Source organism: Caretta caretta, chromosome 9 (assembly GCF_965140235.1).
Source record: "Caretta caretta isolate rCarCar2 chromosome 9, rCarCar1.hap1, whole genome shotgun sequence".
NCBI classification, from domain to species: Eukaryota; Metazoa; Chordata; order Testudines; family Cheloniidae; genus Caretta; species Caretta caretta.
In genome coordinates, this window is record NC_134214.1 from 17806444 (window position 1) to 17821941 (window position 15498).

The window sequence follows — 15498 nt, forward strand, 5'->3', positions numbered from 1 at the left end:
TACCCCGGCCCCTGCACCATCCTGATGAGTCACCCGCACCTGGATCCCCACCCTACTGAGCCCCAACCAACTGCACCTGGATCCCCACCCCACTGAGCCTCACTACCCCAGCATCTGCACCCCCTCCCACTGAGTCCCCCACACCTAGACCCCCTTGCCGAGCTCTATCCCCCCCCACACCCATAGCCCCTCCTTGCTGAGCCCCAACCACCTTCACCTGGACCCTCCTACAGAGTCCCATTACCGTTGCACCCAGAACCCCCCAACAAGCCCCTATGCATCCAGATCCCCCCCACACCCGGATCCCCCACTGAGCCGCCTCCACCCAGATTGCTCCACACAGAACCCTCTCAACCCACACCTGGATCTCCCACACTAAGGCCCTCCACACTTGGATCCTGCCTTGCCATATCTGCCTGCCCACACCTGGGGCACCTGGCATGGAGGGGCAGGGCCCTGGAGTGTTTCTGGGGCAGGCCCAGTCCTTGTGCTGAGTCAGAGTTGGGTGCAGCCTCACTGCTGAGTCTGTGCCCCGGGTGGGAGCTGCACAGTGATCTCCCACCTCTGTGCAGCCAGTGGCCTGCGCTCCCCAATGCCATGCTGGAGCCTCCACATTTATTTGACAAAGAAAATGTGCAGAATTTTTCCGAATTTTAAAATATTATGCATAGAATTTTTATTTTTTGGCGCAGAATGCCCCGAGGAGTAAAGAGCTATTCCTAGGACTCTGTTCCCTTCTCCCTGGTAAAAGAATAAATTCTGAAATAAACATGATTTTTTTTGGCATGGGTAAACCAGCAATAACAATCAGTGATGCTTCCAAAATGTGTCCATAATTTCCATGTTTGTCCTGTTGGCAATTTCTGATACTGTGCTGGTTATTACTTAGGCAAACAGAAACCTGCAGCCAATCAAAATAATAGGGTTAATAAGAAATCTGGGCAAACTTTAATAGCTATGGTTCTTAAACATAAAAAGGATAAAAGTAGAACAGTAAGTTTTGGCAGTGAGGAGCAGGGAATTTTCAAAATCCTGATGGTTTCCCTATGAAGATAGTATTATAATTATAGAAATCTAACCTAAAACATGCTGCTCTGCTTGCTTAAACTCACATTGAGTAGAATTCTGCTGGCTTCATCAGGTCATAGTCTACCCATTTAGCTGCTTGTAAGTCTGGAGTTGATTCAGATTTACACCAATGTAAAAGAGCAGTAGTGACCTGTGTGTTCATATAACATGCTTGTTATATTCAGAATACAAAGTCCACGAATGTCTAGAAATTCCACTATGACTGACTGACATGACATGGGAAATAGGTTGCCAAGGAGAGTGCACCAAGCTGAAGATACAAATGAATTTAAAATATACTAAATCATAGGACAGGAAGGGATCTAGTCCAGTCCCCCTGCACTCATGGCAGGACTAAGTATAATCTAGATCATTCCTGACAGGTGTCATTGCCGAGACATTTCAATGCTAACTGTCATCCTAGCAGTTTATACTGGTATTTTACTAAACAGAATAAATGATCTATTAAAATGTATGACATTGTTTTAGTAACAAATAAAACTCATTTGCCACAGTTTAACAAAATGAGTGTAACAGAAAACTATTTAACACCTTTCCCAGGACAAAAAAGCCCATGTAGTTTATTTAACAACATTCTGTAGGCACATAATTCCCTCTTTGGTAAATGTTGTTCACCAACGGTAAGAAGTAGCATCCACAAATTGTTCACAATATTCCAAGTAAGTTTTCAATTAGTTAGTACCTAACTAATGATAACAGATCTTGGGCCTAGCCCTGGGCAGAAAATGATTTTCCCATCCTGTAATCATTTGAGATTTCAAAAACATTTCCCTGATCCAAATTGGAACAAAAAGTCATCCTCAAAAATTTCTGCTAATTGAAAATCCAATTTTTTTTTGCACAGGTCAATCAAAATATTCCATTCTGAATGTCAAAGTGTTTCAAAATTCTTTGTTTCCATAAATTAACTTACATTTCAAAACAAAAAGTCTTTTCAACCAGAAAAATATCAAAAGATCCTGGTTTGACCATTTCAAAATTTTCTTTTAAAAAATGTTTGCATAGACAAAATTTGTCAGAACTGACCCCATTTATGCAAACAGTTTTGGTTCTGAGGAACTAGCCTTTTCTGATGAAAAATGTTTTTCAAAATATTCCTGACCAGTTCTAGCTGGGCCTCTAATTCGGTGGGAAATAACCTATATTATTCTTATTGTTTTCTTGACAATGTGTCTTATGTCTTACTTGGGTAATTGTTTTAAGAAACAGTACAGACAAAATTATTAATTCCATTTCCAGTACATATTTACAGTGCTCAGTTAAAGTACTGTGGAAAATGTAAACAAGAATACACTAAAATAAAGAGGGGTATGGTAAGAAAAATAGAACAGTCCTTTGAAAACACAGGTTCTGCTTATAAATATGGCTTCTTAAAGGGTTCTTTGGTAAGCAGCTCTTATTACAGTTAAATACATGTATTATGAAAAACAGTAAACATTGTGTACTACTACAAAATAGCATATGCCAAAATTGGTTCTTTGTGCATCAGTTGCTGAGTAAACAAACCATACATTTGTCCAAAGACTGTGGGTATTGTCCCTAAGTTCAAAGTCCTGAGCATAATGCATTACTTGCAATATCTATGTTTTTTTGGGCAGTCACTTTTGCCTTGTATTGCATATCTCTCTTGTAGTTAAAAACAAGGCATTGGAGTCTCCTCTCTCACAGTTTGAGCCTGGTATAAACTCCATTCACTTCAGTGGAGTTACTCCTGAATTACACTACTGTAAGCTGAGAATCAGGGCAGTGTGTCTTTAAAAAGGAGACTTAAAATGACAGCAGCAGCTGGTCTAGGCCCACTGAGAGTTGTTTGTTTCTGGGTAACTCCAGGCCATCGCTGTTTCTGCCCTCATTTACATCAATGTAAACTGGGAATAACTCCACTCATGTCCATTGTGTTACTAAGTAGAACTGGTGTGAGATCAAAATTAGGCCCTGTGTCTTTCTGGCTCAAAGCACTGTTGGTTAATTAATTCTGTTATTGTCACAGGAATGTTTGGAATTACTTTCAATAACAGCGTAGTCATGGACAACAATAGTCATACTTTCATTATGCTTAACAAATGCCAACCAAACCTCTAATCGCTCTCAATAGATCACAACCGGAGTTCAAGTCCCAGGTGAGCAACAGTGGCCTGCTACTGACTGGGCAGCTAATGAATTGTTCAAGACCTCAGCTGAAGCTTGGGATGCTTTATCTGGACAGTGTCTGACTGCAGAAATCAGAGACTACCACAATTGCAACGATGAACCTTTTAAAAGGAAAACCAGGGCCTTTTCCTGCAGTGTCGCCATTCGTGTGTCATGATGTGTGAAAGAGAGCTTAAGTGGCAACACATACAATCTTTCGCTAAATTCCATGCCGCTTTTGAGTAAGTTCCACTTTTTACCCAGTCAGACTGAGAGTTGCTATGAACAGGCTTATAACTTCTAACCGATCAGAACAATGGTACAAATTGGTGCCATTAAATCTTTCATCCCATGAGGGTCAGGACACTAAAAATCCAGAACATTATATCTTTACAGTTACTTAGTCCTATATTAAAAGGATAACCTGTAAAATGGACAAAAATAGTATTAACTATATTTTCAGTAACCATGATCACTTTGTTTTACAAAGTGACCAACAGATAACATTGAACAAAGTCAGAACCATTTTAAATTCTCAGAATTTAACGTCTAACTTCACCAAACTGGGTAGTACAAGCACAGTACAATGTCTTGTTTACAAAGGAGATATAATTTATCTTAAAATCACCAATAATCAGACATCTCTGCCTGCTTCCCACAGCATCCTCAAAAGATATACCTTTCTTCTGAAATGAAAAGGGGATGTTTCTTTGAGAGCCACTCAATGGTTTGACTTTGACAAACCAGCAAAACTGAATCTACATGAAGAAAACCCATACAGATTCCATTCTGTTCTCTGGTAGCTAGACTCTTTTCCATAAACCAGATCTAAGCTTGAGACCTTGGAGTTCAAATAGGTATTATCACCAGTCTCCTTGTCAGCTGGGTTTAGAAAGCCACTGGTATTTAATGTGGCTTATTGTAAATGTGTATATTACATTTTTTATCATGATAGTCTTGAAATATCAGTATTGCTAAAAATATTTTCCCCCACATGTAATTCAAACAATACGTGACAACGGGAATCTGAAAGAATGTCCAGAGTGGATTAATTGAGAAGTAGGAGGTTAAGAATAAATAAATGAAACAGGTTAGAAGTTTTAAAAAGGGATCCAAACTACTTATTGGCCACTGTTGTCTTCCATGAAAAAGTGTGAATATTTCAGCACAGTTCAAACTGAATTCAAGCAGTTCTTGTACCCAAGTTTAAATACTGTCTGTGCCTATAAAACAATTCATTTATTAGTCCAAGCATTGCTGTTGTAGAGATCTTGAAAAAGCATTCCCTCATTCCTGAGTTTGTTCTTCATAAGAAGGAAGTTTTGGAGGGCCTCCTAGAGAATTAAGTAGAAATAGTTTTGGTGCCATATAATGCAACTGTATGAGATTTAATATAGGTTACACAATAAACATTTTGATAATGCAGCCTCCATCAGCAAGCAGAGGACTAGGTGATGCTTGTTTCCTAGGTTATAGACAGAGAGAATGACCTCAGTAATAACGGCAAAGGCCACTTGCATTTAGATCTTTCATATCGATGGATCCTAAAGTGTTTCCCAAACTAAATGCAGAATTGTATGGTAACATTAATGAACTGTCAGCACTACATATCACAGATGAGAGGGGTAATTTAAACTAAGGACCCTAGGAAAGAGTGTCATGGGGTTTTTAATACCCTCACAAAGCAGAGAGGATCTCTATTTTCCACGGTCTCACCTACCCATCGGGCCATCAATAGCATTTCAGCTTGGTATCTCGTAATTAACAATAGGTAGATATATCATTGACCTTCGAGTGTATGGGAGATATACATTGATCATTAACTTCCTTCTTTACCTTCCTGAGGCTGCGAGTTTAACAAATTTTAGGCATGCCCCCCCGGGGTGGAGGGAGGGGGCAAAAGAGGTACAGCTGTGCAGTGGGAGGCATTTACAGTATTACGTGCGGTAGGCATTCAGGCCTTTGTCTTTGTTGAGGGAAACTAGCTTTAAATTGCATCTGGGACTTCAGTGGGACCCCCCCCTCAGACATGCTGAATAAGTACATCTCCCAGCTGGTCAATCCTCACCTCCTCCTGGAATGTTCCTATCTACTTTGATGGCTGCAACAGCTAGCTTCAGGCCCTCTAGCAGAGTGGCTAACATGGGTCGCTTAAACATTCCAACCCCCTCCAGGTGGACTTTCTGCTGCCAGGGGCTCAGAGCCCACATTCCACTGGCACAATCCCGTGGTACCCAAATAGTGACAAATCTGGCCTTTCAACTGCATTCTTTCCCAAGATAAGCAGACACTTCTTTGAAATTTTCTGTTTAGAAGAGCTACCATCTCTTTCCTGTGTTACCTTCTTCACAGGTTGGCCCCATCCACTTGGCAGGACACATGCAGCTCCCATTGTGAGGATGACACTGGGATTTGTTGGCACACTGGCATCTCAGAGAGCAGCTGGGGCCATACTGGTCTGACCTGCATTCTGGAAGGGCAAAACATTTCAGCAAATGTTTACTGCACAGATTTAAAACCGCTTAGTGTCTTTGACTCAGCTAAGCACTTTGGGTAGAGAAGAGGGTCTGAAAGGAAAGGAAGAAGCAGAAAAGAGGAGGGGGGAGGATATGGGTAAGGAGAGGAGAACAAGACTTCTTCTCAGGAACCAATAGAACCATGTGTCACAATTCATTAGAGAAGTTCAGTATAAGACATAGGCCCTGACCTTGGTAGAAGATGGGGAATGGTGTAGAAAACATATAGAAAACAGGGCAGATTAACTTTGAGCCAATATCAGAGTTTCAGGGGAAAATGTCTCACACAGTTTGAAACTGGGGATTTTTCTCCCTGAGAGATCATGAAAATTCCTGGCTTTTTCACTGGAAAAAACTCTGAATGGCTCAACTGAGAATCGAAATGTCATTCTCCATTTGTGATCTGGGTGTGACATGGTAAAACTTTGTGGGGGTCAGCTCTGGAACAGAAAATATCACTGACTATCGTTATTTGCCCATTCCAAATTGCTGAAGGTTTTTGTTGTGTTAAAAAGCTGACCTCTCTTTTGCCTAAGGTAAATACTCATCTGTATAAAACAAAGAAAGGAGGAGAACTGACTTATTATCCTGTATGATTAATTGCCTTGGACCTTGGTACACACCTCCACTGCTCATCTAGCATACTCTGTTAGTACCATGAAAACAATTAGAGACCCAGACTTGCTAAACAATAAGAAAAAACACACATTTTGGAAAGCCTTGAAGCCTGTGTTTGTCATCCACTAACTGGTCCTGCCTCACTGGTCCAGCCAATTCATGGTCAAAAAGTCTTAAAGAAGTTCCCAATATGAGAACTGTAGCAGGTATGAGAGTGGATGGTGACAAACTTATGCCCCCTGAACTAAGCCACTGAAAGGGAGTTGCGGATTTCTTCAAGCAGGCTATTGTCATTTTATAGATTCTTACTGGCTTCCACAATTACCCAGTGCAATTCTTGGCTCTCTATGCATGGCACTATGTAATCTTCACATAAACCAAGACAGGCAGAGTCAATCTGAAAATTATTTCATATCACCCTTTATGACCCTAAGAACCTCTCAATGCCAACTGGCAAAGGGTTCACTGTTCTGTAACAGCAACTTCTATCAGGCCCAACAAACTCACTACACCTCCACACTGCTTTCATAATATTTATCCAAAAAGGGTCATGTGAGGTGCCTAATAAAAAGCTTATGTCCTACTGAGTCTCATAATCATTGCAAGAAGTACAGATGATATTTAAGGAGTTGTACTTATGTACTAAAAATATATTTTAGATTCTGTGCCCTAGGCTGGATTGACAAATAGGTTTTGCCAGGCAAATAGATGTATATTCACCTGTTTGCCGAGGTTCTTATGTAGATTAAGCACTGAAGACAACACAATGGAAGCCTGTTTTGGATATGGAGACAACACCAACACGTGAAGGCAATCGCGGGGACAAAACAATGAGTTTTGGGAAATATAAGGAAAAGCAAAAGGACATCTTGTTATCCATCACTGAGGCAGCAAAAAAGAACTGTGCGTTTTGCATCCATGAAAGGTGGATCTCAACCATTTTGGCTGGTAATGTGGGGAGTCATTTTAGGTTAGAAAGTGCTTTAGACTAGGGATTTTAGCCTGTTAAAGATAACTTTAGACTCTAAGAAGTGTGCTGTACTTTTTGTTTTATATGTAACCATTTCTGTTTCTATTATCCCTACTCAGTATCTCTGAAATCTTTATTTCTGGTAATAAATTTATGACTGTTTTCACTATAACTATATCTCAGTGCTGTGATGTTATAAAGGGCCTGAGTTGTACCAGCCAAGCTTTGCCTACACTGCTCTCTGGGGGACAGCAAAGCTGGTAATTCTGTGAGTATCCTGTGAGAGGCTGGATACTACAGGGAGACAAGAGTGCTGGAACTAGAAGTGCTGGGGGTGCAGTAGGTGTTATGCCCATCATGCAAAATTCTATTTACCTATTCTATTCACCAGGCTAGTAAAACATCATTATGCTTTTTCATGATCATCTATCTCCACTGCAAGAGATGAGTAAATAGGTTTTGTGCCTCATTTTCATCACAACTTTTCAAAGTTGTTTATGCACTTAGGATACATGCCTGGAGGAAAACGTAGCAACAGGCTGGGAAGGCAGGGTGCTAAATACATTGTAAATAACAGCTCTTCCCCCCCAAAGAACTCATTGTAAATATAAAGAATCTTTTCCCTTTCACTGCACCAAGCAGTATGTAAATAAAAATGTTTCCAATTGCCGTTTCAGCTACTAACCCACGTGTGGGGGAATTCTTCCCTTGGTCTCAGAAGCTTGGTTTTTTCAATTAGGAAATGTTATGAGACAGGGTCTCCTGAACACCTCTGGACCTGATTTTTATTTATGTAATACCACATTTTCATGATAACAACAAAGTGTATTTAAGACATCTGTTTGAAAGTCTGCAATGCTAATTTACCAGAAAAAAGAGGTCCCATAAAAGCTTGTTATATTCTCTCTTTTTTTTTAATTAACATTTTGGCTGTTTAATGGGTGCCTTACCAGAGTTCAAATTAAAATCAGGCCTTTTATCTTTATAGCTGCTGCATAGTCACAGCTGTTCACAGTTATATCACAGATGAACGGAGCCTAATTGAAAATAAAAACGCAAATAAAACCTGCTCCATAACTGCTTTTCATGGATGGGGGTTGTGACTAGCAGGTTTAAGAAAATAAAAATCCCTCCCTTTCTTTGAAAGAAGCAGAAACTTTGCTCACATTTTCAACGCTAAGCTTCCCCCTTGCGTTTCATTTCTGCCTAAAGTCACTGGCAAGATCTTTGGATTCATGCAGCCTTACTCACTGTATTGTGTGGTTCAACTCTCCATTCAGACCACAGGGTCTGGAGATTGATTTTTGACCACAGGACAGTGCAGCAGGGGAAGCAAGTCATTTTCTTTTTTAGCTTTTGGGTTGCACCAACTTGTAAGTTTCCAGCAATTATTTAACCTCTCGTTTTCATTGATAATGTGCTCCGTTTTTAACTGCTTCATGCTATTTCCCAGAACAAAAGGACCCTTGAAAAGTGGTTCTGGTATTCTCCAACTGAGATCTTAAAATATTAGTAGTGACTCAGCATGTTTACTTTAGTATTTTTTACCTTTTATAATGGGGACCTGATTCCGCGCTCAAGTTTAATTCCATTTACTTCAGTACAGTTACTCTGGATTTCTGCCAGTGTGACTGAGATCAGAATCTGGCATGAGGATTTTAGCTGCCATCTACACTCTGTCACAACTACCACAATTTCATTAGGACTCAGCTGTTGTAAAGAAAAAACTAGAATTTTCTCCCCCACTTTTATAATTTTGATACATAGGGAAGAATTCTACCTTGCTGAGCAAATCAGTTACCTAGTACACACTCCAAGGGCCTGCTGCGTGCTGGGGAGTTTACTTGGATCAGGACCTGTAAGAGTATGTCTACACTGTAATTAGACACCTGTGGCTGGCCCATGCCAGCTGACTTGGGCTCATGGGGCTCAGGCTAATGGGTTATTTAATTGTGGTATAGATGTTGAAGCTCAGGCTGAAGCCCAAGCTCTGGGACCCTTCCACCGCACAGGGTACTAAAGCCCTGGCTCCAGCCCAAGCCTGAACATTTAGAGCTCCTTAGCCCCCATCAGCTCCCGAGGGCCAGCTGTGGGTTTTTAATTGCAGTGTAGACCTACCCTAAGACAACTTCTGTAGCCCAGAGCCGGCAGTAGCTGCTATAGCTCCTGTATTATTGTTCTCTGGGGACAATGGTCAATGTTTCCACATGGGGGTGGAATCATAGATCCTTGACACAGCTTTGGCCTTGGTTTGCAAAGCTCTGCCCACAAGTCTGAGTGCAAAAGCAAGCAGAAATATCTCCGAAGTCCAGTTTACAGCCCCCTGCAAGAGTCCTCCCTTACTCTGCACAGTTGCTGTTTGCGAGTTTCTGAATGTATCCATTGGTAGTGTGTTGTTGTAAAATAGAGGAGAATAACATTTTAGGGATGGTCCACATACAGTTTTTCTACCACTATAACTATATTGGTTTAGAAACTGATATAGTTAAAAGTGGTACCACCTCCTTAAAAAGGTTCTTATATTGGCATAGCTTATTCCCACAGGGAATGAGCCATCCTGATAGCAATCCTGCATAACTGCACCCACACAAGGGGGTTGTACTGATAAGTTTCTAAGCCCATGTATAGGTACAAAAGTCTTGTGTAAATCAGCCCTTGAAGGGTGTTTAATGATCTTACCAATGGTGCATTTGTCTCCAGTCCTGCCAGGTGGGCAAAGGCATCTTCCAGTTACAGGTTCACATGAGGCTACTCCTTCACAGTCACACTGATGCTGACATTTGTCTCCAAATCTTCCAACATTACAGCCTAACAAAAAGAACACTTTTTTATGTGCTGTACACACCAATAGCAAGAAACACGTTATTTCGGTAGAATCTTTCACTCATATCTCCTAGAACTCATGAGCTCGAATGTGAATCTAGTATGAATTGCCACACTTTAATGAAAGACTTACAGATGGAAGAGCCTTAATACTTGCATGCTTTCTTTTTATTCAGGCTAAATCTAATTCAACCTATTGCAGGTATTTGTAACATGCCCCAGCACTGTTGCAATTAGGTACTTCATTTGATTTTTAATCAAACAACCAGCAGAGAAATATTATGTAACTTTCAACATGAGAGGTAAGAATACTCACTTAATCTAGTTGATACTCTTATTTGAAATGTTAGTGGCAAACTTAAAACTGTATAGAAGCCATTTGTTTTGTGAAAGTAACCTGTGGAACTCATCTAATCAATGAGACCAAGTGCTTAGCATTATTCAGAACAGGATTAGACATTTATATAGGATACGAGAATATCCAGAGATCTGAGTAAACAACCCAAGAGTTTAGAGTTTCAGGGCATAATCCAAGCTCTAATAAGGGTCACAAAGAATTTTTTCCTATGGATAGATTATTCCGTAACTGTCTCCTGCAGGTTTTCTTGTGCCTTCCTCTGAAGCAGATGTTACTGTCCACTACTGGAGAGAGAATAATGGACTAGATGTGAATGTAGTATGGAAATAGCTACATTTCATTTGCTTTTTAATGATCTGAATATCTGATAGAATGTCATAATTTTTCCTTTGGGAAACATTCTTTCAAAAAGACGAATGTTAGGGCATGACAAGCATGGTGTGATTGTGGACAAGGTCATTGATCCAGATGTTTTTGATAGAACAATTAACAGTGAAATGGTTAATGATAAGATTCCACAGTGTCCAAAAATAAATAAAGTCTTCTTTGAAAAATACAGAAGTAAGAAGACAGAACACATATGGTGCCAGGCCCAAATTACATAAAAAAGTTTACACACACCTTTTTCACACTGGACACCTTCATAGCCTTCAGGACAAATGCACTGTCCAGTCACTGGATTGCAAGTAGCTCCATTTTTACAATCACAAGAGTGAATACAGTTTAGACCATAAAATCCAGCAGGGCAGGCTGGGAAATGAAAGGTTACAAATGTTATTTTGGCAACGGGACAAAAGTATATGCAGAAAAAGAATACACCATCCTGTAAGTCTGAGAGTTTCCTGCTATATCTGCAAGAAGAGAGTTAACAATAATAATTATTACATGGGCCCCACTCATTCTGCAAGATACTTGAGCATATCTGTGGTTTTAAACTTGTGAGTAGTCCCATTGACTTCAATGAGATTATGTGCTTGAAATTATGCACATTCTTAAGTAGCTTGCCGAATCAGGGCCGCAAAGAGAGACAATTTTTAATTGAAACACCAAAAAGTGCACATGACTGCTCTGGGTACATACATAATTTTATTGCTGGACTATAGAACTACTCAGGCCCTTGCATTAGGATCCACTAACACAAACCCCTGATGCAAAGTTGAGGCCTTCTTTCTCTGAGAGGATTGTCTACTTACTGTGCTCACAAGAGTGCCCATAGTAACCTTCTGGACATTGGCAGCAACCAGTAAACCTGTCACAAGATCCATTGTTCTGACAGGAGCAGTTTAAGTGGCAATCAGAACCATATTTACCCGGGGCACATTCTGTTAATAAAAAGAACAAAAAGTTTTATTTATCCACACTTCACACTGGAAAGACACGTAAGGAAATAATACTAGTCAGAAAAGATTTTATTTTTTTATTTTATTTTTATTTTAATAGCTAAGAACTATTTGTTGTGAATTTCCTCCCCACCTGTGTGAAATTTATCTGCTTTATGGGTTCACTAAATTTCTGCATAACTGGGAACAACTTAACAAATTTGTGAGAGAAATATTTTTCACTATCTGGATGTTTATGCAATACTGAAAAGCCATTTTCTTTCCACAATTCCCATTTGTGAATTTGTCTTTCCGTATGGTTTATACTGATGAAAAAAAGTATAATTGCACGTTCTCAGAATACACAACAAATGGCATCATTTCAGTTTTTTTTGTACCTACATCAATGTTTTCTTACCGTTAAATGTAAAGCATTAAATAAAGTACGTTTTCTCAGTTTCTGTTGTATCATATATGGATGCCATTAATTATTAAGTAATTTCTAATGGAAATGGAAAGAACTCTGTTTCACACCCTTGCATAATTAGGTGCCTACCATAGCGAACTAAAACGCTTCACAAATTGTTTATAGCAAAAGTGATCATGTATCAATATCATCAGCTTTTTTGCAGAAGTGTAGTTCCTCCATTGCCAAGACATTCTAGAGTTTCTGGAGCAAGTCACAACAAATAGGTATATCTGGAAACTCCTTGCTTCCATTTCTCACCAGTTCCATATCTAGCTGCCATTGCTATGGGTATGCACAAATCAGCATGACTATCCAATTCAGAGGCCTGTGGGTGGGGGCATACACTAAACAAGATTTTCTTTCTGAGGTAGCTCTCATCACTGTAGCATCTAAATCACTGGAGTAAGCTGCACATAGGGTTATCTTTGGAAAAATATGTAAATATACTCGGATAGCTGGTGTAAGTTGGCCTAGGTCCCTCAAAGTCAGGAAGCTACACTGATTTACACAAGCTGAGGATATGGCCCAACATTTGTTCAACTGTGTTAGGGACATAAATGTCCACAACAATGATGAAAGTACCTGCTAAGTCACTAAGATTAATCGGAACCTGCCCTCACTGTCTGAGGGTTGGTTCATTCCTGCTAGTGCAGCCTGCAGGGTTTTTTCAGACCTAGATTTGGAGAGGTCACTAACACACAGCTCCCAGTAAATTTCCTATAGAGCAGTTTAGTTGTTAGGATCAAAACATCAGGCTACTAGTGACCCTTGCAAATTACTGAGAAGGTCCAACTAATAATATAACTCATAGTCTTACTTCCAAAAGTGTTGCATGAATTACTGTACAATGCCAGTGGCAGTTCATTATAAAATCTGATACTGCTGCTGACCTCTTCTTTGTTGAGTCAAAAGAGAGAGAGAGAGAGAAGATACTACCTTTCTCACAATAACTTCCTGTCCAGCCAAGTCCACAGGAACAAGATCCGTTCACAGGGTCACAGATACCACCATTCTTACAGATACACCTTAGCTGGCAGCTGGGGCCATAGCTTCCCTGGGGACACACTACAGCAAATTAAAGTTGTTAAAAAAAAATTAGCCTCAAAGAGGATGAATGCAAAAGAAGGAAATGATGAATGCAGAAAGTTCTCTTTACCGTACGTTACACATACTTGGTGTAACAGGGCACTTGGGCCTTTGGGTGTATGTGAACACCTCTGCCCTGTGCTGTGCCTACCCTCTTCTCCACTGCCCTGTCCCTCCCTTCACTTTTCTTTCCATTTAGCTTATCCCCTCCTAACTAACCATCCCCTTGCCCCAAAAGAATTATTGTAGAATGAACATGACATTTGCTGCCATTGCAGTCTTCAGTCTTGTGTGTTCACCCCATCCCCAACCTGGTGTCTGCCCATGTCTGTCTTGTCTATTTAGATAATACACTCTTTGGGGCAGGGACTGTCCATTACTCTCTACAGTGCCTAGAAAAATGGGGACCCTTTCTTGGTTGGTCCTTAGTCATGACATTAATAAACATGATTATTAGATGACATGCTGAGGGCAGTGCAACTTTGGGTTGCTTTGTGTTATTTTGAATATTTCTATGTTAATGCAGAGGAGCCTTGAGCAAAGAAACTGAAGCTGCACAGTTTGGAGCAGCTACAGACTCAGCCCACCAGCTTACACTGGGTTACATTTAAAACATCATTTTGCTCCAGAGAGATAAGGAAATGCAGCGATTGCTCACAGAATGAATTCCTAGGGGCATAAATAATGGCAATTTATTTACATCTGTGGGGCTGAGATATTTCTTTTTCTGACGGCTGCAAGTAAATGTCTAGATTGACAGGGTGCCCTTGGATCTCGTTCTGTTACCTTGCTGACAACTGGGTCCAATTTGGCCAGGTGGACAGTAGCACTTGCCAGTCACTGGGTCACACTGCCCTTTACCACAGGAGCACAACAGGATGCAGTCCTTCCCATAGCGGCTTACAGGACAAACTAGAGGAAACATGAACTTTTCTCATTAAACATGCCAGCTGTCCAGACCCTTGTTTCTTTTTGTAATCTAAGGCCCTTCCTTTTAATCAAGCAGACTCCTCTAAGCTGCATTCAGCTTGGTTTTGAATCTGAAGACATCAGTTTTACAAAAAGAAAAGTGTCCAAATATTTGCTTACATTTTTCCTCTGAAATTTTACTTGACATTAGGAATCTTCTACCAAACATTACTGTGAAAACAACGAAGCTTCCTAATGAAAGTGGAACCAAGCTTCACTAGAGTATTAAATGGTGGTCCCACTTTAAAGTGAAGATTTCCTCATTCCCATAACACTGATATTTCATTTATTGATCAGCAACAGTTCAGATTATCAAAAATACGGTGAAGTGTTAAGTTTTGTAAAAAAAGTTATAGTGAACTGCAAAAAGTAATTGAAAAAGCTAACAAGGCAGTAATTTTTTATTAGCATTAGAGTCATAAATTATGAATGGTAAACTAGATTGCCACGGTTAGATGGGATTTACTGAAGACTTAATTACCTTCTAGTCACCCAGTTTTTATGAGGGTGCCAGTGCAAAACTTCAAGGGCCAGAATGTGGAGCTCTTTCTCATCCTCATGAGCATTTATTCACATGAGTAGGCTCACTGGCTTCAAACAAACTTTTCCTATAAGTGCTCATCCACATGAAGCCTGAGAAAATACAGGCGAAAAACCCCATCATCTGCACACCCCTAGTTGTTGTCTACCACCCCACACTGGAACTCATATGGGGTATCATTTATCAATTACAACCCACAGACATCTTTCCCCAACCCTCTCTTCTGGCCTTCAAATGACCCTCCAGTCTCACCAAGCTCATCATCAGAAGTAAGCTCTTCACAGACCAGGCCACACCAACTCAAAGTGGCACTAGATCCTGCCAGAAAAACAGATTCTAAACCTCCAAACATCTCCATTGCTACAGTGATAAATACCCTCCACAACCTTTCAAGATCCAGGGGTCCTACACATGCTTATCACAACATGTGGTGTACCTCATCCAGAACATCTAATGCCCCAGCAACAGCTATGTGGGTGAAATCAGACAATGACTACACTCTTGAATGAGCTCACACAGAATAATGATAAAAGACCAAAAATATATATATATATATATCCCTATCCTACATAGGTGAGTAGCTCAGTAAGCAGATTTGGGGCAAAAAAGG

The 15498-nt window shown here is 40.3% G+C and overlaps 1 protein-coding gene across 5 annotated transcripts in view; it reads right to left on the reverse strand.

Moving 5' to 3' along the window:
* Positions 1 to 281: 281 nt before the first annotated feature.
* The window catches only part of LOC125642499 (uncharacterized), a 324292-nt gene continuing 309075 nt past the window's right edge, over positions 282 to 15498 (reverse strand). For all 5 annotated transcript variants that reach the window (XM_075132132.1, XM_075132130.1, XM_075132131.1 and 2 more), the window contains 7 exons: positions 14165 to 14290; positions 13229 to 13357; positions 11698 to 11826; positions 11126 to 11254; positions 10003 to 10131; positions 5561 to 5689; positions 282 to 4553 (listed from right to left, as the gene is read on the reverse strand). In XM_075132132.1, the coding sequence (XP_074988233.1) occupies positions 4507 to 4553; positions 5561 to 5689; positions 10003 to 10131; positions 11126 to 11254; positions 11698 to 11826; positions 13229 to 13357; positions 14165 to 14290 (818 nt within the window). In that variant the 3' untranslated portion in view covers positions 282 to 4506. The remainder of the gene's footprint in view (positions 4554 to 5560; positions 5690 to 10002; positions 10132 to 11125; positions 11255 to 11697; positions 11827 to 13228; positions 13358 to 14164; positions 14291 to 15498) is intronic.